Genomic DNA, 22,466 nt, shown 5'->3' with positions numbered 1-22,466 from the left:
CGCTGTGTGGTGCTGCATTGATGTGGACGGATACCATTAAAGTGCATTCCGTGTCATGTGATTCTGTGTGACTTAAAGTGGAGTTCCACCCATAAATATAACATTACATCAGTAGTTTTAAAAAAAATTCATTAGTCCTTTACGAATTTTTTTTTTTTTTTAGATGCCTTCAAAGTGTTGTTGCTAGGCAGAATAGTTAATCTTCCCACTTCCTGCACCAAGTTGCTTAATGCTTCCTAACCTACACCGCACAGACTCCTGGGAATGTAGTGGGTGTAACTTTCCAGGAGTCTGTGCACTCCCCAGTCTGGAAGAATCATGTGACTTGGACAGCACAGGTGCTGAAACCTGATCTGACACTGCTTGTGCAGCACTGAGCATGTGCGAGGTTTGCAAGGCTGAAATCCAGGAAGTCATACAGTCTGGCTTCATGATGCCCACACTTAAGATGGCCCCAGTCAATTTCTATTTTATAAAGTGTCTAAATGCTGTAACAACCTAACCAAACTGACCTTAGTTTACAGACTAACTTTACTAGAATACATTAAGCTTGTGTATTACAGGGGTATTTATATTTAAAAAGTGAAATTGTGGCCGGAACTCCGCTTTAAGTCGCATCTGAAATTGCACTGGTATGAAGCTGAATGATGGCTATAGCACGGATGGCTAGTTCTGGGAGGCCGCCGTATGACGACCTGCAGTGATCGCGCCCGCTGATCACAGATTGAGATAAAGAGCTCACAGCTGGTCACGGATGTAAATAGAAGCTGGCACTCCTTTCCTCATGCTGACAGCCAATATCAGTAATGATCAGTGTCCTGATTATCAGTGCTGCCAATCTGTGCCCACCAGTGCTTCTAATAAGTGCCTTCTCATTAGTGCCACCTCATCAGTCCCCATCAGTGCAGCCTATCTGTGCCCATCAATGCTGATGTAAGGGGGCTCTGATAGGGGTTTTTAATGGGTTCCCTGATTAAAATGGAACTTCTATGTGGGACGCTGATGTGGGGCGGGGGTGAGGTAAGGGGGGCTCTGATGGGGGGCCTTGATGGATACTCTGATGTTGGCATGGAACTCCTAAGTTGATGATGTATTGGAGGTTCTGATGGGGACACTGATGTAAGGGGGGCTCTGATGGGAACCCTGATGTAAGGAGGCTCTGATGGGGACCCTGATGTAATTAGGCCTCTGATGGGGACCCTGATGTAAGGAGGCCTCTGATGAGGACCCTGATGTAAGGAGGCCTCTGATGGGGACCCTGATGTAAGGAGGCCTCTGATTGGGACCCTGATGTAAGGAGGCCTCTGATGGGGACCCTGATGCAAGGAGGCCTCTGATGGGGACCCTGATGTAAGGAGGCCTCTGATGGGGACCCCGATGTAAGGAGGCCTCTGATGGGGACCCTGATGTAAGGAGGCCTCTGATGGGGACCCTGATGTAAGGAGGCCTCTGATGAGGACCCTGATGTAAGGAGGCCTCTGATGGGGACCCTGATGTAAGGAGGCCTCTGATTGGGACCCTGATGTAAGGAGGCCTCTGATGGGGACCCTGATGTAAGGAGGCCTCTGATGGGGACCCTGATGTAAGGAGGCCTCTGATGGGGACCCCGATGTAAGGAGGCCTCTGATGGGGACCCCGATGTAAGGAGGCCTCTGATGGGGACCCCGATGTAAGGAGGCCTCTGATGGGGACCCTGATGTAAGGAGGCCTCTGATGGGGACCCTGATGTAAGGAGGCCTCTGATGGGGACCCTGATGTAAGGAGGCCTCTGATGGGGACCCTGATGTAAGGAGGCCTCTGATGGGGACCCTGATGTGAGGAGGCCTCTGATGGGGACCCTGATAGGGTGGAATTTTTAAGGGGAACTCTGATGTAAGGTGGGCTTTTGCCTTGTTTTACAGAAGCTTTTTTTTCTGAATCATGACATTCTGGTTTAGAAAAAAAAAATCATTTTTGTTTATTCTTTGTTTTGGAATTGTTTTTTGACCCGGGAATAATTTTAAAATAAAGTGTCCCTCGTGCCTTAAAGCACCATGCACTTATTGATCTACCACCCAGACAGCTCTTGCAGTACCATGCATATGATTATTGGCTGGCACACTAATGTGTAGAGACTCTAGAAGACCCGGCTAATGAAGGGTGTAAGTAATATTAAAGCTTTGGCTATGTGGGTGCGCCTGACCCGAGCGCCTATAAAATAGGACGGTGCGGGGAATGTGTGCTCATGGTGTTGCATGGCTCATATTAAACTTGTTCTACGAAGTGTTAATGTAGACACATCGTTACCCAGCCCACAAGATCAATCTGTGGCCTTAAAAGTGGGTGGAAGCAAATATGTAAACCATTGTGCTCAATAAGCATATGTAGCCTTTTGGCCTAGGGCGGAGGATGTGATACACTGTAGACGGGATCATTTCTTTCACATGTTCTTATTGGTGGCTGTTTTCTATATATTTAATGGTGCTGCACTGACTTTATTATCACTTATCTGATGAAGAGGTCCTGCGTGGCCTCGAAACGTTAAAAAATGCAATCTTTGTGATGTTTTCATTGCATTAAAACTTTTGGACGTTTTATACGATCCGTGGTGTGCTGGCAAATATGTTCATATGGTTTATTGTTCCAGTTCCCAGCTGGTGATCGCTTTAGCGCCCGTTTTTGTATTTATGAGCCATTTTTCCAGGAAGGTGTGCGATTGGAATGTTAACGAATACTGTAGACGGGTTCACGTGTGCGCATTTATTGTCTGAGACATACCAAATATTTATCATGGGTGATGCACCTTGGTATAGACATTCTGATGCTCAGCATGACTCCTCTATTGTCTCTCCAGCTGTTGATGAATGAGTTAAACTGAGGCTGGCATTGGCAGTCGCTTTCCCTCCCAAGTCCATGACATGTCCTGACTGCCAGATTCACAGCGAGGATCAGCTTACGCAGGTTAGGTGTTGGGAAATAGCCCAGCTGTTGTCTTGAAGGATCACTTCACTTTCTCAATTAACATTGACTATTTTTAATCTCTATACTGCTAGCATTCGTAAATAAAAAAATAAAAATAAATCTCGACCCCCTAAGGGATTGCTTGGAATTACCTGCTCGTCTGCACTGCCATGACCTGGTGAATATTCCAACCCACCTGACACTCTGGGTTCCGACATCCTTGCACCACCTTTAAATAATCAGACAACTCTGTGTATTTACGTTCTGGTAATGTTTACTAGAACAGATTGAAAAGGATATTGTCACAAAGAGAAGGTAAGAGTTTTAGGCAACAGCGCCAACTCTGCAATGAAATTCCTCCAAATAACACAAGACGTGATATTATCAAGTAGAACCGTATATTCTATACACTGGATCAATGAAGTACTGCTAGCACCTGTGTTGCGGGGTCAACCTGTCAAGGTCTTGCATCAGGTCATCCCCGCTGGAACTTTATCCATTTCTTTGTAAATAATTGGGAAACCTTTAAGAAAGTTATGCATTGTGGGAATGCAAGTACCAGGAGATATGGACTCCATTGACTCGTAGAGAAACAGACTACACTTCCCACAATGCTCTGTACTATTGGAACATGTGACACCTCCGCACAGACTTATGGGGGAGGTTACTTAAGGAAAGGTGGGGGCTGTTTTTCGCTCTGTCGGGACCTGCACTTCTCTCCTCTGCGGAGCGGCAAACAGAGCACAGTCGTGCTGCTAGGCCAGAAGCCTGGGCCTATCCACTGAGAGACCAGCCATCCATACGGAAGCAAGACTCCAGCATCTGGCCCGTGTTCCTGGGGATGGAGGAGACTGCCCAGCTGACACTGAAACAGTGGAGTACCTCCGTCCGGGATCCTGTGTGCCATGAAGCAGTGCTCGTCGGCGCGCCCTTTTCTGAGGAGAACTCAGGCGGATCGGCCTGTTGGGTGAGAGAGCACTTGCTTAGTTTCAGACTCTGCGTTTAACACCGACATCTAGTGCCATTTCACAGGCCACAGACACCTGTTCGGCCCCGGGCAGGAACTTAGAGACCCATTTAACTGTTCCAGTGCTACATAGAAGTGGTTGACGCTGACGAGCGGTCAACCCACCAACTTTCTACTACCCTAGACATTTTTGTTGCTTAGGCCCCTTTCCCGATTGCCACCTGTGGATTACAATTGTTAATGCGGCCGGTCGGTGCACAACGGGGATATTGACTGTTCTGTAAGACTGCCCATTAGAGGGCGCTCACGAGCATAGACTGTCTGCCATTAGATTAGATGAATGGTACCATTTATAGGTTAGTTCCTCCTTGCTTATATAAACTGCAGATCCTTGCAAGGGCCCTTGCGGATCATATCAAGCTCTTACTGCTGGTTGTGTTTATGTCTAAATGTATGTTTGCCCTTTTAAGTTTCATGCAGTAAATCTATCTTTGATTTCACATCCAAACATATTCACTGTGTGGAGTATATTTTCTTTCCTTAGTCTGGAGGGACCGTCTATAACCACAGGTAATTTCCTTTCTATATTGCCACTGTATACTGCATATTTGCTATTGTGACCTCAGCCTAGCAGGGGTCACAATATCTCATTCTCCAGACTTCTGATGTGTCAGGGGAGGGTTTTCGAGCCAATTAAATAGGGGTGAGCTAAACCGAAGGAGAGTAGATCCCAAATCAACCAGCGGCTCCTTCGGGGGTAGCGCTACACCTGTAAGGATAAACACAGCTACCTGAATATACTGACACAGTTCTTTATATGGGAGTCCTTAGCCGGCCCATAACTGTTACCCTAATGCAGTGCTTCTCAAATAGTGGGGCGCGCCCCCCAGGGGGGGCCCGAGGCTCCATAAAGGGGGGCTCGTTCCGGACCGCGGCGATCGCGCCATTTAGTATCCGCTTCTGTCCCCAGCCTCCTCCGCTAGTTAGAGGAGTGGGAGGCGGGACATTTTTGAACTGGGGGACGGGACCAGAGAGGTAGCAGCCTGTCATGTTGGACGGCAGGTGATTGGCTGCTAAGAGGCGGTCCTAGCAGCCAATCACCAGTTCGCCCAAAAGTCTCCCCGCCCCGCCCAGTGCTGCTGCGGCTTCACTTGACGAATGTCCCGCCTCCTGCTCTCCACGCTGAAAAGTTACAGGTAGGAGTGGATAGGGAGGAAGGGAGGAAAAATATATGGAAATGTTAAGGACGAGGAGTGGGGGCTGTGCTGTGGAGGGAAAAGGGGGGTTATGTGATGGGGGAAACTGTGTGCAGGATATGTGATGGGGGTCATGTAAAGGGGGCAATAATTTGTGGGGGGGGGGGGGATGTGATGGGGTCATGTAAAGGGGGCAATACTGTGTGGGGGGATATGTGATGGGGCAATACTGGGTTGGGGGATATATGTGATGGGGCAATACTGTGTGGGGGGGATATTTGAAGAAGGGCAATACTGTGTGTGGGGGGGATATGTGAAGAAGGGCAATACTGTGTGTGGGGGGATATGTGAAGAAGGGCAATACTGTGTGTGGGGGGGGATATGTGAAGAAGGGCAATACTGTGTGTGGGGGGATATGTGAAGAAGGGCAATACTGTGTGGGGGGATATGTGGATACAGTGTTATGCAGAGGTGTACTTATAACAATTTTATAGACAAATTATACTATTTACAGTCGCACGGGGGGCGCAAAATGTTTTCTTCTTCCTAGGGGGGGCATGACAGAAAATAATTGAGAAGCACTGCCCTAATGAGAGGTCAGACTAAAAGGTGATGGTATAAGGGCCCTTATAGCAGTAATGACAGTAATGTCCCCGTTGCAGATCTGATGGTCTTCACCGGCATGTAGGAGCTCATTAACTGTAATCCAATAAGATGTGGTAAGAAGCAATAGGTTTCTTGTAAAGAGGAAAACTAAAGGTGTCTATGCACAGTGTTCAAAGTAAGTTCAGTAAAGGATTCCTAAGTAAAAGATGTCTATGCCAAATGTCCCAGTGGAACCGTGATAAAGGATTTGTAAAGGTTGGGCGATTGCTCTCTCACCAATGACCAGGCCGATTTTAGATGTCTTCCGGACATCTCATGTAGTGACACTTGTGCAGCGGATCCACCGTAATGATGTGAATCTCAGTATACTGGTTGGCAGGCGACCGGAGTGGTAATGGATGTCAGATAAACAGCAACAGGGCCAGGCCCCTCTTATCCAAATTGGTATGTGGTATACCACATGGTAGACAGCGACCCCTCTCTCCAGGCACGGAGAGGTCCATTTCCTGTCAGGAGGAAGAGACCTTTCGTTTTGGCTCACAAATATGATGTCCCTTGATAACACTGAGCACTAGAGGGACATGCGATGCATGGAGACACCAGAGGATCACTGTACTTTACGGTTTGTAGTCCATATTGCTACATCTACATCTCTTTAGTTACTTCCTGGTTTCTGGCCTGGGGAAATGTCATCCATACTAGAAGTCTTCAGGAGGAGGGGATTCTCTCAGCTAGGCATAACCTCCTGCCTGCATGCCTGAGACAGATGGAAGCCAGGAAGTAAATGCTTCATGAATCATCTTCCCTTACTCAAGATGGCCGTGACTGGGACTGCTAGGGAGGTGTTTTTAAAAGTGATTTCTCCACAAAATAAAGCATGGAGACGTGGATGGATGGGTGAATTTGCTTTGAATATTTAAATTAGATTGTGGTGCTCAGATATACTGTAGTTAGGGGCATACTTCTACATTTGCAGAACAGATTTTTCTTGTTAAAAACACTTCAGATTACCAGGTAAAAAATAAAAGAAATCTAAGAATTGGTAAGCTGCCATATGATGTTTGCTTTTGGGTTTATTACTGCTTTAGCTAGTTCTACTTGATCTATGTAGGTGTTGTTCTACAAGTTTAGCAGCTTCATCCCCTTCTGTGATCATTTACATTTGTACTTGATCTTTCGGAATGTGTTTTTTTTTATCCTTGGTATAGACAATACTTTGCAATGTAGTTATTCAGTGACATTTCTTTGTGCCTTCTGTGGAGGTAAAACACAAATTGTACAGAATGCAGCCAGGAATATAATATGCACAGAAGAGAATTTGTTACACATAGAAATATGCTAGATCAGCGGCCTTCAGACTGCGGCCCTTTGCTTGCCTTTATCTAGCACTTGGGGCACAATGCCTTTCGTTGACGCCAAGGACGGGGGCACAATGCCTTTCTGTTGACGCCAAGGACGGGGGCACAATGCCTTTCTGTTGACGCCAAGGACGGGGGCACAATGCCTTTCTGTTGACGCCAAGGACGGGGGCACAATGCCTTTCGGTTGACGCCAAGGACGGGGGCACAATGCCTTTCGGTTGACGCCAAGGACGGGGGCACAATGCCTTTCGGTTGACGCCAAGGACGGGGGCACAATGCCTTTCGGTTGACGCCAAGGACGGGGGCACAATGCCTTTCGGTTGACGCCAAGGACGGGGGCACAATGCCTTTCGGTTGACGCCAAGTACGGGGGCACAATGCCTTTCGGTTGACGCCAAGGACGGGGGCACAATGCCTTTCGGTTGACGCCAAGGACGGGGGCACAATGCCTTTCGGTTGACGCCAAGGACGGGGTCACAATGCCTTTCGGTTGACGCCAAGGACGGGGGCACAATGCCTTTCGGTTGACGCCAAAGACGGGGGCACAATGCCTTTCGGTTGACGCCAAGGACGGGGGCACAATGCCTTTCGGTTGACGCCAAGGACGGGGGCACAATGCCTTTCGGTTGACGCCAAGGACGGGGGCACAATGCCTTTCGGTTGACGCCAAGGACGGGGGCACAATGCCTTTCGGTTGACGCCAAGGACGGGGGCACAATGCCTTTCGGTTGACGCCAAGGACGGGGGCACAATGCCTTTCGGTTGACGCCAAGGACGGGGGCACAATGCCTTTCGGTTGACGCCAAGGACGGGGGCACAATGCCTTTCGGTTGACGCCAAGGACGGGGGCACAATGCCTTTCGGTTGACGCCAAGGACGGGGGCACAATGCCTTTCGGTTGACGCCAAGGACGGGGGCACAATGCCTTTCGGTTGACGCCAAGGACGGGGGCACAATGCCTTTCGGTTGACGCCAAGGACGGGGGCACAATGCCTTTCGGTTGACGCCAAGGACGGGGGCACAATGCCTTTCGGTTGACGCCAAGGACGGGGGCACAATGCCTTTCGGTTGACGCCAAGGACGGGGGGCACAATGCCTTTCGGTTGACACCAAGGACGGGGGCACAATGCCTTTCGGTTGACGCCAAGGACGGGGGCACAATGCCTTTCGGTTGACGCCAAGGACGGGGGCACAATGCCTTTCGGTTGACGCCAAGGACGGGGGCCCAATGCCTTTCGGTTGACGCCAAGGACGGGGGCCCAATGCCTTTCGGTTGACGCCAAGGACGGGGGCCCAATGCCTTTCGGTTGACGCCAAGGACGGGGGCCCAATGCCTTTCGGTTGACGCCAAGGACGGGGGCCCAATGCCTTTCGGTTGACGCCAAGGACGGGGGCCCAATGCCTTTCGGTTGACGCCAAGGACGGGGGCCCAATGCCTTTCGGTTGACGCCAAGGACGGGGGCCCAATGCCTTTCGGTTGACGCCAAGGACGGGGGCCCAATGCCTTTCGGTTGACGCCAAGGACGGGGGCCCAATGCCTTTCGGTTGACGCCAAGGACGGGGGCCCAATGCCTTTCGGTTGACGCCAAGGACGGGGGCCCAATGCCTTTCGTTGGCGCCAAGGACGGGGGCCCAATGCCTTTCGGTTGACGCCAAGGACGGGGGCACAATGCCTTTCGGTTGACGCCAAGGACGGGGGCACAATGCCTTTCGGTTGACGCCAAGGACGGGGGCACACTGCCTTGTGTTGATGCCAACGATGTGACATTGTTTACTCCCACTGGATGCCAGGACATTTTCTATTCTCACTGGCTCTAGCCTGCTACCCCCCCTCCCCCCACACACACACAAAGTCTAAAAGACAGTAAACTGGTCTTCTGTTTAGAAAGTTTGGAAACCCCTGATCTAGATTACCATTGACTGAAAGCTGAAACCTAAAGCTATGAATGGGAGAATATTCAATTCACTTGCCAGTTCCACGTTTGTGGTGTTACAAGTAGGGATAGGGTTTGAGTTTGTAGGGCACAGGGTTCACCATAAACTCTGGCTGATGACCAGCACACCGAGAGCCTGAGCCAGCTGCCAGTCAGAAACCTGGGGGGGGGGGGTCTTAATGTTGTTGGGATCCCCCCCAGATTCTGGAGCAGCTTTGTGACCAGGGGACTTTAATCTGCTGTCAACTGAATCTGGGTCACAAGAGCGCAAAAGTATGTGCACTTCTGTGACCCACAGGAGAAGTATGGCCAAGAAAGCTTTGGCCATACTACCCTTTTTAAGCATGTGCAGGGCTGGACTGGGACAGAAATTTGGCCCTGGACTTCATCCAGACTGGCCCACTTTGACAGGTCTCTCCCATGGCGGCCGGCCACCCAAGCCCCCTCTCCCCCTTCATTAACCACTAGCCGTTCTACTTTATTAGAGTAGAACGCCTGGTACTGGTACTCTTATAGGCAGTACCAGTGGGGAAGCTAGACATTATTTCACCCGGGGCAAAGAATCAGTTCGGTGCCCCCCCTTATGGGACAAGATTAGGCAGAAGGGAGAAACTCCCAGGCCATAGGTGTTGAGTCAGCTGTCTGACCCCTCCCCTATGCTCCTCTGTCGACATCCCTGCTCCTCTAGTCCTCCCCCTGCTTCTTTGTCCCCCCCCCCCAGGTGAGCGCCACGGGAAGGGAGAGACAGAGGAGCGGAGGGTGGCGGTCCACTGTCACTGAAGCCGGCTCACTGAGCCATCGACCCACCGGGAAACTCCCTGTAGTCCCAATGGCCAGTCCATCCCTGAGCATGTGCCATTAAGACTACGCAGGGGGTACTGTGAGGAGATGGGAGGGGGGATTTGTGTTGAGAGGGTGAATCGGCCATCACCTTTTGTGCCACCACCCCTCCCTTTTAGAATGTAAGCTCTACGAGCGGGGCCCTCTTGTACCCTCTGTATCGAACTGTACTGTAAATGTGCGGTCTCCCCTCTACATTGTAAAGCACTGAGTAAACTGTTGGCGCTATATAAATCCTGTATAATAATAATAATTTGGAGGGTGGCAGGGGATGAGAATTGTTTTAGGAGGGGAAATGAGGGGGATTTGCTAGGAATGCTGATTTTGCTCTGATTTGTGATCGGGGAAGAGGATCAGGGAAACATTTTTTTGGAGGGGGGCAAGGGGATTTGAGCTAGTAGGGATGATAGGGAGTATTTATGCTAGGAGGAGACATTTGGAGGGGGGATTTATGCTAAGAGGGGGAATTTGAGGGGTAGAGGATTTGTGCTAAAAGAGGTGATTGATTTTTTTTTTTTTTTTTGGGGGGGGTGGGCTGTGCTGGGAAGATTTGGAGGGGGAGCAGGGAGGCAAAGATTTGTGTTGGGGAGATTTCAGCTGGGGGGCAGAGTTATACTGGGAGGAAGGGGAATTTATGCTTGGGGTGCAAGCATGCAGATTAGTTCGCACTTTTTCGGGGGGGAGTGACAATTTTGAAAAAAATTCTATATTTTTTCCTTTTTGCTCTAATAAATATCCTCCAAAAATATATATTAAAAAAATATTTTTTTTCCTCAGTTTAGGCTGATACGTATTCTTCTACCTATTTTTGGTAAAAAAAAATCGCAATAAGCGTTTATCGATTGATTTGCGCAAAATGTATAGTGTTTACAAAATAGGGGATAGTTTTATTGCATTTTTATTATTTTTTTTTTTTTACTACTAATGGCGGCGATCAGCATTTTTTTTCATGACGCGACATTATGGCGGACACATCGGACAATTTTGACACATTTTTGGGACAATTGTAATTTTCACCGCAAAAAATGCTATAAAAATGCACTGTTTACTGTGAAAATGACAATTGCAGTTTGGGAGTTAACCCCTAGGGGGCACTGAAGGGGTTAAGTGTGACCTCATATGTGTTTCTAACCGTAGGGGGGCGAGGCTGGACGCGTGACATCATTGATCGTGTTTCCCTATATCAGGGAACAGACGATCAATGACAGTGCCACAGTGAAGAACGGGGAAGCTGTGTTTACACACAACTCTCTTCGTTCTTCAGCTCCGGGGACCGATCGCGGGACTCCAGCGGCGATCGGGTCCCGCAGTCTCGGAGCTTCGGACCGCGGCCCAGGCCAAACTTCAATACAGTCTCCTGCTAATAGTTTGTGCACTTGTGCGTTGGCATGCGTTGGCGCGCAAAGAGCAATTTATAATCCAAAAGGGTAATAGTAAACTGTTAGTTTCCTGAATAGTCTAACCGCAAAGATGGATATCAACGATCCGCCCTTCTGCAAGACAATCAGTATTTTCAGGCAAGTGCCAGTCTCACCCAACCGGTTCAGGCCTTGTCCTTCTACGGCACACCGTCCGGTTGGTCAACAGTCTCCGGTCCTCAGACAGGTCGCAGGGTTACTGGGATCTCGTCCGATGACTCCGGCAGAAACTCAGTCCCTTCTTCTCAAAGCAGCTCCGCCCGGGTGTATGTAGGCCTCAACTGCGGCCTACTCCCCATTGAGACACTCCTGACAGTCCCCTCCTGGGTTGAAGGTGCGGTCCCGGGAGAGCGCGCCAAACACGTCCTCTCCCTTAAACTACCTCCCCCAGCAGGTGGTGCGGAAGGCAAAGCATCTTGGGGTTGCACAGCTGCTCTCTGGGTAATGTAGTTCATTACAGGCCAGGGCAAATGGAGTCTCTTCTCCTTCTGAACTCAATCCCCCGACATTCACTGCGGTACCAGGATGAAATGTAAACAGGGGGCTCTAACCCAACTCGGCCACAGGAGGGAGCTGAGATCCTTCACGATCAGCAATTGTAGTCTTTTGTATCACATCAGAAAGGGCGATACCCCGCTACATGATAAAGTGATTGTAAATCTCAGACATGAAATATGAACAAAGCCTATGCCTCAATAGTGTGTACTGAGGATGAGCTCCGGCGTGTTCGCATAGAACACGCGCAGAGCCCGCCAGGAAGTGAGCACAGCGCTGCGCTAATAACAGCCAGGGAGACATTTCACGATCCCTGCAGCCGAGCATCAGGACAATGTCTCCCTGCCTGTGATTAGCACAGCGCCGTGCTCACTTTCTGGCGGGCTCTGCACGTGTTCTATGCGAACACGCCGGAGCTCATCCTTAGTGTGTACTTGTCTCAATCCAGAGCTTTGAGTGTCATTTCTGTCTGCTGCTTTGTTCTTCTGCTGTCATCATGAGTCACTTCTCACAGGTATTCCTGACACCATGAGAAAAAAAGGTGTCAGGGGAGCTCCAACACACAGCCTGTGACTGACAGCCTACGCTATGTTGCTGTGTGAAGGGGGAGCGTCCCTTCCCTCCAATCGGCTCTCACGGAGTTCTGAAGTGTGTAACTTCAGCTTCCCCACCCCCTGATTTCTAAATCCTCAGACGAGCTGTACTTTAAAAGGCTTTAGAGAAGAGAGCTACAATTAAATGGGTACAACTTTTGTAGGAGGCCAGTCACTGCACTGGGTATATGGAAGGGTTTATAACCACTTTTAACTGGTTCACGCCCGCCGCATGTACATGTACGTCCACAGAATGGCACATACAGGCATATGGGCGTACATGTACGTCCCCGCCTTTCCGCAGGTCGGGGGTCCGATCGGGACCCCCCCCCCCCCCGGTACATGCGGCGGTCGGTAACCCGCGGGGAACGATCCGGGAGGACGGCGCGGCTATTCGTTTATAGCCGTTCCATCGCAATCGCTCCCCGGAGCTGAAGAACGGGGAGAGCCGTATGTAAACACGGCTTCCCCGTGCTTCACTATGGCGGCTGCATCGATCGTGTCATCCCTTTTATAGGGAGACACGATCGATGACGTCAGTCCTACAGCCACACCCCCCTACAGTTGTAAACACAGACTCTTACACTCCTAACTCCTACAGCGCCCCCTGTGGTTAACTCCCAAACTGCAACTGTCATTTTCACAGTAAACAATGCAATTTAAATGCATTTTTTGCTGTGAAAATGACAATGGTCCCAAAAATGTGTCAAAATTGTCCGAAATGTCCGCCATAATGTCGCAGTCACGAAAAAAATCGCTGATCGCCGCCTTTAGTACTAAAAAAAATAAAAATAATAAAAATGCAATAAAACTATCCCCTATTTTGTAAACGCTATAAATTTTACGCAAGCCAATCGATAAACGCTTATTGCGTTTTTTTTTTAACCAAAAATAGGTAGAAGAATACGTATCGGCCTAAACTGAGAAAAAAAAAAAAAATTTATATATGTTTTTGGGGGATATTTATTATAGCAAAAAGTAAAAAACATTGAGTTTTTTTCAAAATTGTCGCTCTATTTTTGTTTATAGCGCAAAAAGTAAAAACCGCAAAGGTGATCAAATACCACCAAAAGAAAGCTCTATTTGTGGGAAAAAAAGGACGCCAATTTTGTTTGGGAGCCACGTCACACGACCGCGCAATTGTCTGTTAAAGCGACGCAGTGCCGAATCGCAAAACCTGGCCTGGGCATTTAGCTGCCTAAAGGTCTGGGGCTCAAGTGGTTAAGAGGCTTTAGAGAAGAGAGCTACAATTAAATGGGCCAGTCACTGCACTGGGTATATGGAAGGGTTTATAACCACTTTAAGGCTGCATTTTCTTGCTTCATTTAATATTGGTTCATGGGCCATGTTCATCTTCCTTGTATTCTTGTTGCAGGATGGCTCAGGAAGCATTGACTTGAACTCTTCAATATCATCGCAACATTCGGATGAGTTTAATGTAAGTATCTTTTGTTCCTCCCTTCATATATATATAAGTATAATGAATGGATTCTATATCCTGTACTTGGAAAAGAATATAAAAAATTCGAGTTCTTTGACCAGGAAAGTGTAGGTCATAAATCTGAGCTCGTCCTCCACTCACAATACATTGTGGGACATTTCACTGTTTAAAGCGGTGGTTCACCCTTAAAATCAAGTTTCTACCATTAAATCCAGCATACTAGCGTGAGCTACAGTATGCATTTATTTTATTTTTTTGCGCCGTACTCAGTTTAATCGCGTAGTTAAGTTTCAGACTCCCCGCGGGGAATGGGCGTTCCTATGCAGAGGGAACATGATTGACGGCCGGCTATGGTGCATCACGCTTCCCGAAAATAGCCGGAGTAGGACTCGGCTCTTCACAGCGCTATACGGCGCCTGCGCACAGACTAGGAGCTGACTGCGCAGGCGTCGTGAAGAGCCAAGTCCTATTTCGGCTATTTTCGGGAAGCGTGGCGCGCCATAGCCGGCCGTCAATCATGTTCCCCTCTGCCTAGGAACGCCTACTCCTCGCGGGAAGTCTGAAACGTAACTACGCGATTAAACTGTGAGTACGGCGCAAAAAAATAAAATAAAGGCATACTGTAGCTCGCGCTAGTATGCTGGATGACATAGTAGAATATTTTTTTTTTTTTTTAGGGTGAACCCCCGCTTTAAAATTAAAGTGACATGAAGGCTCCATTCACACCTAAGAGAATTTGAATTTTGGGGGGGAAATTGCCGCGATTCTGCCTGTGATTCCAAAACGTGGGGCGCATTTGGGATGCCATTACTCCTTAACCACTTTACCACCGGGCCAATTTTGGCACTTCTCTCCTTCATGTAAAAATCACATTTTTTTTTTGCTAGAAAATGAATCAGAACCCCCAAACATATTTTTTTTAGCAGACACCCTAGGGCAGTGATGGAGAACCTCGGCACCGCAGATGTTTTGGAACTACATTTCCCATGATGCTCCTGCACTCTGCAGTGTAGTGGAGCATCATGGGAAATGTAGTTCCAAAACATCTGGGGTGCCAAGGTTCTCCATCACTGCCCTAGGGAATAAAATGGCGGTAATTGCACTTTTTTTTCCTCGCACGGTATTTGCGCAATTTTTGGGAAAAAAAAAAAAAAGTTTCATGAATTAAAAAATAACAAAACAGTAAAGTTAGCCCAATTTTTTTGTATAATGTGAAAGATGATGTTACGCCGAGTAAATAGATACCCAACATGTCAGGCTTTAAAATTGCGCACACTCATGAAATGACGCCAAACTTAAAAATCTCCATAGGTGACGCTTTAACATTTTTTACAGGTTACTAGTTTCGAGTTAAGACGAGGTCTAGTGCTAGAATTGTTGCACACGCTCTAACGCACACGACGATATCTCACATGTGGGGTTTGAGCGGCGTTTACATATGTGGGCGGGACCTGCATTCGTGTTCGCTTTTGCGCTCGAGATAACGGCGACAGGGGCGTTTTGAAAATTTTTATTTTACTTTTTTTTTTCACTTTTTTTTACATATTTTTTTTTTTTTTATCACTTTTATTCCTATTACAAGGAATGTAAACATCCCTTGTAATAGGAATCAACACTCAGAGCAGTGTGACAGCGGGGGAGGGAGAAGATCCCCGCTAGTTGTCAGATCGGGGGGGGGGGGGGGGGGGGGGGGTAGCAGTGGTGTTTGTGTTTTTTCTGTGTGTTTTTCACAGGTTAATATACATCGCCCTATAGGGCAGCCCATTCACTTTAACCACTTTTCAACCGCCCTATAGCGAAAGTACGTCTACAGGGCGGTTGCTTAACTCTGGGAGGCCGTTAATTAACATCCTCCCAGAGAATCGTTCCCGCGCGAGCACACGGGAACATCCGTGCGCACCGGGTCCACGGGACCCATAGCAACACGGATCTCGGTAAACGCCCAATGACAGCGGTCATTTACCACATGATCGCTCCGTCCAATGACGGAACGATCACGAATGTAAACAAACAGACAGCAGGGTCATTGCAAGTTCATCTCTTTCCTCACACCGATCCAGCGTGAGAGGAGAGTGATTTGTGATCCAAACAGTGAGTTTTTTTTCTATTGAGCAGTGCCCCAAAGTGCCAGCTCTGTGCCCCCTCTGTGCCCCCTCTGTGCCCCCTCTGTGCCCCCTCTGTGCCCCCTCTGTGCACCCACAATTGATGGGGCAGAGTGTCGGCCTACAATTGATGGGGCAGAGTGTCGGCCTACAATTGATGGGGCAGAGTGTCGGCCTACAATTGATGGGGCAGAGTGTCGGCCTACAATTGATGGGGCAGAGTGTCTGCCTACAATTGATGGGGCAGAGTGTCGGCCTACAATTGATGTTTTTTTTTGTTTGTTTGCGCCCCCCCCAAAAAATTTTGAGCACCAGCCGCCACTGTCAGGAGGTGATCAAGCTAGAGAACCAAGCCGTGGAGGGGATGCTTGCAGAGCAGCCTTGTGAGTCAAACCAGGTTCTGAGCCAGTTAGCAGGGGTGAAGCTTGAGAAGTATCTGGAGTGCCAAGCTAGGGACCCAGCAGAGAAGCAGGGGTGACGCTTGAAGGAGATACCACTGCCAACTTTGGAGGAGCTCAAGGGATTCATAGTCATTGAATCGGAGGGTCTAGTGAGAGACCAAGAGCTCAGTGTTGAAGAACTACAAGGAACACTTGTAGTGAAGCTGAAAGGACCGTTATGTTTGAGTTAGGAACTGTTAAAGGACTGTTGCCATAGGAGACAGCAAGACGGCATTCCTGCGTGTGCAGATGTGGCGCCTTGCTGGGGCCTTTCCCTGCACGGCTGTCCTCCTGTTGAAATCTTGGAGTTTGCCAATTGAATCTCTAACTTTTTAAGGGTGTCCTGGCCCTAACCCTCTTTCCCCCCAAAATACAACAGGGGCTGTCAAAAGAAATTAAATGTCTTTTGCATCCAAGAAGTGTCTGGCACCTAATGACTTTCACCATCTTTGCACCCACTATGCCTCACAACCCACCACATATTGAAGGATGTCGGCTATCTTTGGCCTCGGAGGTCCTCATTAGACTGGACAAGGCCGGAGACCTTGCTACACTTGTTATCTTCAGCAATTACAAAGTTATTGCCAATTAAATCGGTCCATAGGGGGTGAACTGAGTGTTGGCAACCTACCAGATTGAAATTTACTGGCACGACACCTAAAATTTACTGGCCCCACCACGCCCTGCCTTCACCCCCCTCTGCGGTGCCACAATCTCCCCCTGCCTCCAATCTCCCCCTGCCTACATCCCCCTCTGCGGTGCCACCAACAACCCCTGTCTCCAACCCCCACCCTCTGCGGTGCCTCTAATCGCCCGCTGCCTCCAAACGCCCGCTGCCTCCAAACGCCCGCTGCCTCCAAACGCCCCCTCCCTTCAATCGCCCCCTCCCTTCAATCGCCCCCTCCCTTCAATCGCCCCCTCCCTTCAATCGCCTCCTCCCTTCAATCGCCCCCTCCCTTCAATCGCCCCCCTCCCTTCAATCGCCCCCTCCCTTCAATCGCCCCCTCCCTTCAATCGCCCCCTCCCTTCAATCGCCCCCTCCCTTCAATCGCCCCCTCCCTTCAATCGCCCCCTCCCTTCAATCGCCCCCTCCCTTCAATCGCCCCCTCCCTTCAATCGCCCCCTCCCTTCAATCGCCCCCTGCCTCCAATCGGCCCCTGCCTCCATTCTCCATGCGCAGTTCCAAGCCGAATCGATCTCAGCTATTTTTACTGCACATTCCCGCAACCACGGACATTTACGAACGGGGGAAAAAAAGGGCCCGTTTTTATGAACTTTCCGTAAAAATACGAACGGTTGGCAACACTGGATGAACAGGTGTGAGAGAGGAAGGGGTTAATTTGGAAGCATTACCCCTTTTGTGAAAAACAATGAGTTGGAATTTCCCGTTCTCATAAATGTCATGTTCTAAAGTAAGATCAAATAATTAGAGGTGGTGGCGGGGAACAAGGAAACGCAATCTTTGTGTTATTTGTCTGTAGGTGTTTGTCGGAGGCGAGAACCACATTCTGCCAATTGTCTGTCTACAGTTACAGAGCAGTGTGACACGGGGCTTTAAATTGTGACAGCGGGGGAGGGAGAAGATCCCCGCTAGTTGTCAGATCGGGGGGGGGGGGGGGGGGGGGTTGCACTGCAGTGGTGTTTGTGTTTTTTCTGTGTGTTTTTCACAGGTTAATATACATCGCCCTATAGGGCAGCCCATTCACTTTAACCGCTTTACATCCGCCCTATAACAAAAGTACGTCTACAGGGCGGTTGCTTAACTCTGGGAGGCCGTTAATTACCATCCTCCCAGAGAATCGCTCCTGCGCGCGCACACGGGAACATCCGTGCGCGCCGGGTCCACGGGACCCATACCAACACGGATCTTGGTAAACGGTCGTTTACCACGTGATTGCTCCGTCCAATGACGGAACAATCACAAATGTAAACAAACAGACAGCAGGGTCATTGCAAGTTCATCACTCTCCTCTCCTCACACCGATCCAGCGTGAGAGGAGAGTGATTTGTGACCCAAACAGTGAGTTTTTTTCTATTGAGCAGTGCCCCAAAGTGCCAGCTCTGTTTCCCCCAAAGTGCCAGCTCTGTTTCCCCCAAAGTGCCAGCTCTGTTTCCCCCAAAGTGCCAGCTCTGTTTGCCCCAAAGTGCCAGCTCTGTTTGCCCCAAAGTGCCAGCTCTGTTTGCCCCAAAGTGCCAGCTCTGTTTGCCCCAAAGTGCCAGCTCTGTTTGCCCCAAAGTGCCAGCTCTGTTTGCCCCAAAGTGCCAGCTCTGTTTGCCCCAAAGTGCCAGCTCTGTTTGCCCCAAAGTGCCAGCTCTGTGCCACTACAGTCCACACCAGTGCTTATCTGCGCCACATCAGTGCCCACCGGTGCCGCCTGTGCGCTAATCAGTGCTACCAGAGCCACACCAGTGCCACTACAACCTGTGCCACCTGTGCCACATGTGTGCTAATCAGTGCCACCAGAGCCACACCAGTGCCATCAAAATAACCTTTTTGGTTATGGAGCATCGCATGTTTTTTTTTCAGTGCGCATTTGTAGGTCATTTTGGCACACAACAGACATGTGGCGAAGGGCGTGCAACTGCTACCTACACTTGGGATGCCATTAACAATTAATGGCACCCCAAGTGCGACCTGCAATTGCAGCGCTTTTTCAAAACCCGTGGAAAAGCTCACATTTTGTGTGTGTTATGCGTTTAGGAAGCGTGCAGTCTAATAGCAACCCCTTCTTCAGCACAGACCCCCCTTTCAGCACAGACCTCTCCATTCAGCACAGATAGACCCCCCTTCAGCACAGACCCCCCATTCTGCACAGACCCCTCCATTCAGCACAGATGGACCCCCCATTCTGCAAAGACCCCCCCATTCCGCACATACCTCTCCATTCAGCACAGATCCCCCTTCAGCACAGATGGACCCCCCCTTCAGCACAGATTGACCCCCCTATTCAGCACAAACCCCTTCTTCAGCACAGAAGGACCCCCTCCCCATTTCCATTCAGTACCTCAGATCCGACATCAGCGCGACACAGGCAGAACAGGTTCCCTCCCCCTTTGTACACATAAACACTGAAGGGGGAGGCGGCTTCACTCTGCTCGCTGTGCCTGTGTGACATCCGGCCCGGGACCGCTCTGACAGCTCAAACACCTCGATTTTCCAGGGGGGTCAATTGCCCCCCCTTGCCCTATGGAGCGGACACCCATGCATATGACGGCCTCCCATCAGTTAAGGCCCGCGCTGTAGCCGTCATGTGGCAGAAGGTTAAAATCGGCGATCTTCTGTCAGATCCGCAAGCTTGCTGGTGCTTTTAAAATTCAACATCAAAACGGTGTCACTGATTTCTAAATGCTGTATTTCACTATATAAGCTCAGTTTACTGGTAAAAATAAGTGGAAAATACAAGACTTTGGTGGGTGTAAAAAAAATTGTTTGCCGCCCAATGACTGTAGACGTGTGTGGGGTGTACCAAGATGGCCGCGACGGAATATCACTTTGATTGCGTTTTCTGATAGGTAGCTGTATTCTGATAGAGCACCAGCTCCATTCACACTTTGGCCACTAAAGTCGCATGAGAAAGTCACACCCCATGTTTATCAATGACAACCATTCAAATATGTGTGTGCCTTGAATTTGCAATACTTTAAAACGTTTCCTGCACTACTTTTGGTCCAACTTTCATGCGAATTGAGTGCCGTAGACTGCAATGTAAACCCTCAAAAGTCACATGAAAGTCACACCTGAATGTAATGCAGGACGGCAGTTGTGCAACAGTTGTCCATTATCATTGGTAAAAAGCCAGAGTCGCACCCATCCAAAGTTCCACGACTTTGGAGTCGTACGGGCGTGAATGGACGAAACGTGTTATGTGCAGCTACTGTGCGGAATTTTTTTGCTAGCTGCAACAGTTTTGCAACATGGATGCCCTTTGAACTTTTTTTATGGCGATATAAAAATGTGCGCACATGCATTAATACTCGGTAGGGATGATCTACCCTGCCGGGAGCAATACGAGGGAAGAATCTGTCTGCAGTCTCGGCTCTTATACTTTTTAGTTTTCTGTCCACCATTATTTACATATGGGCTCCACCTTGTGGTTATAAGTGGCAAATGCACGGGTTCTACCCAGAAAATAAAAGCTTCTCTGTACTACTTTTTTAGCACACAATATCATTTATTTTTATACTGAAGAGGTGCCATCTAGTTCTGTGCCATACCAGGGTCTGATTTTAGAGACAAAAGCTTAACGTCACAAATTTTCCAGAAGTAATCCATACACATTAATCAATTAATTAGTCCTTCAATCTGCTTTTCATGAAATTGCTGCTGGTTCACACCAGAACATGGTGCAGGAAACCCGCATTCCACATGTCGTGTTATAAACTTGCACTTGCGATATGAGTGCAATGCTAAAGACACCCCAAAATGCAGCGTGTATCCCTGCTCTGGTTTGCTTGGAAAAAGGGGTACAATGGGATTCAGTTGCTCTGCACTTCAATACCAAAACCCCCCCCCCCCTTCCTGCCCAGGACAATTTTCAGGTTTCAGCGCTCACACTTTGAATCACAATTGTGCGGTCGTGCAACACTGTACCTAAACTGAATTTTGTATCATTTTCTTCCCACAAATTGAGCTTTTTTTTTTGTGACTTTTTCATCACCTCTGCGGTTTTTATTTTTTGTTAAACAAATGAAAAAAGACCAACATTTTTGAAAAAAATAAGTTTCTTTGTTTCTGTCATAAAATGTAGTTTTCTTCACTGATGAGTTGGCACTAATATGTGGCACTGATGAGCGCTGACCGGCAGGACTGGTTGGCGCTGACCGGCGGCACTGGTTGGCGCTGACCGGCGGCACTGGTTGGCGCTGACCGGCGGCACTGATGGGCGCTGACCGGCGTCACTGATGGGCGCTGACCTGCGTCACTGATGGGCGCTGACAGGGGGCGCTGACAGGGGGCACTGTTTGGCACTGACAGGGGGCACTTTTTGGCACTACTGTTTGGCACTGACAGGCAGCACTGTTTGGCACTGACAGGCAGCACTGTTTGGCACTACTGTTTGGCACTGACAGGCGGCACTGTTTGGCACTGACAGGCGACACTGTTTGGCACTGACAGGCGACACTGTTTGGCACTGACAGGCGACACTGTTTGGCACTGACAGGCGACACTGTTTGGCACTGACAGGCGACACTGTTTGGCACTGACAGGCGACACTGTTTGGCACTGACAGGCGACACTGTTTGGCACTGACAGGCGACACTGTTTGGCACCGACAGGGAGAGCCGTCGATCAGCTCTTCCTTTCTCTTGCATCCTAAGGTAAGGTCCGGGTGGCCTCTTTCTCGTCTAACGTGGGGGGTGCTTGTGACGATCATCAGCTTCCTGTCAATTTCCCCCCGTGGGGGGTGCTCTAGCTGAAAACGGAGGGGGGGGGACTCACAAAAAGGAAACTAATGCAGCCGCCACATCTAATCGGCAGCAATGGATTACATTTTTGGGTTACTTCTTTAACGCCACAAATCTTCTGGCGTTGGCAAATAATTGTAGCAAAGAGTGTGACTGATAGCGTTTCTAGTTTCCTCCATTTCATGAGTTATTTCAGAGATAATGGTAAAAAAATTAAAAATAAAATTGGCGCTGGCCTCCGAGGTGAAAGTTGTATTGCTCAGAAGTATTCATGTTCCGTTTTTGTTTTCTAGGGCATGGAAAGTTTTGACAGCCTGAGTATTCAAAGCCTGATGTCCTATCTGCTGACCATCCATCTGAGAGAGGGCCGCAACCTGGTCATCAGGGACCGCTCAGGTAATAATCCCGCTCTAATATTATCCTTGTTCGGTCCATATGGATACTTTTCTCTATGGAATGAAACCTTGATTAGGAGGAGGATTTTCTCACTTCTGTCTCGGAGGCATTAGCAATGTAGACCGCAATAAAAACGCAAAATTTACAGGCCTACTACATACCTGGAGATGACCATCATAGTCATTATGTATTCATGAGCCCCTTCCCACCTAAGGGGGTAAAACAAATGTTAATGCCTAAGCTCAGTTTTTCAACTTTGACATGTGTTGGTAAAACTGTACATACCCTGTTTTCCCCGAAAATAAGCCCTACCCCGAAAATAAAACCTAGC

At 49.0% G+C, this 22,466-nt stretch overlaps 1 protein-coding gene across 2 annotated transcripts in view; it reads left to right on the top strand.

The window, feature by feature from the left end:
* MCTP2 (multiple C2 and transmembrane domain containing 2) overlaps nt 1–22,466 on the top strand; it is a 329,446-nt gene that overhangs the window by 109,083 nt on the left and 197,897 nt on the right. For both annotated transcript variants that reach the window (XM_040342357.1, XM_040342356.1), the window contains exons 3-4: nt 13,726–13,788; nt 22,033–22,135. In XM_040342357.1, coding sequence (XP_040198291.1) covers nt 13,726–13,788; nt 22,033–22,135 — 166 coding nt within the window. The remainder of the gene's footprint in view (nt 1–13,725; nt 13,789–22,032; nt 22,136–22,466) is intronic.

This window comes from Rana temporaria, chromosome 3 (assembly GCF_905171775.1).
Source record: "Rana temporaria chromosome 3, aRanTem1.1, whole genome shotgun sequence".
Classification (NCBI taxonomy): Eukaryota; Metazoa; Chordata; class Amphibia; order Anura; family Ranidae; genus Rana; species Rana temporaria.
This window is presented reverse-complemented; position numbering and strand designations above follow the sequence as displayed.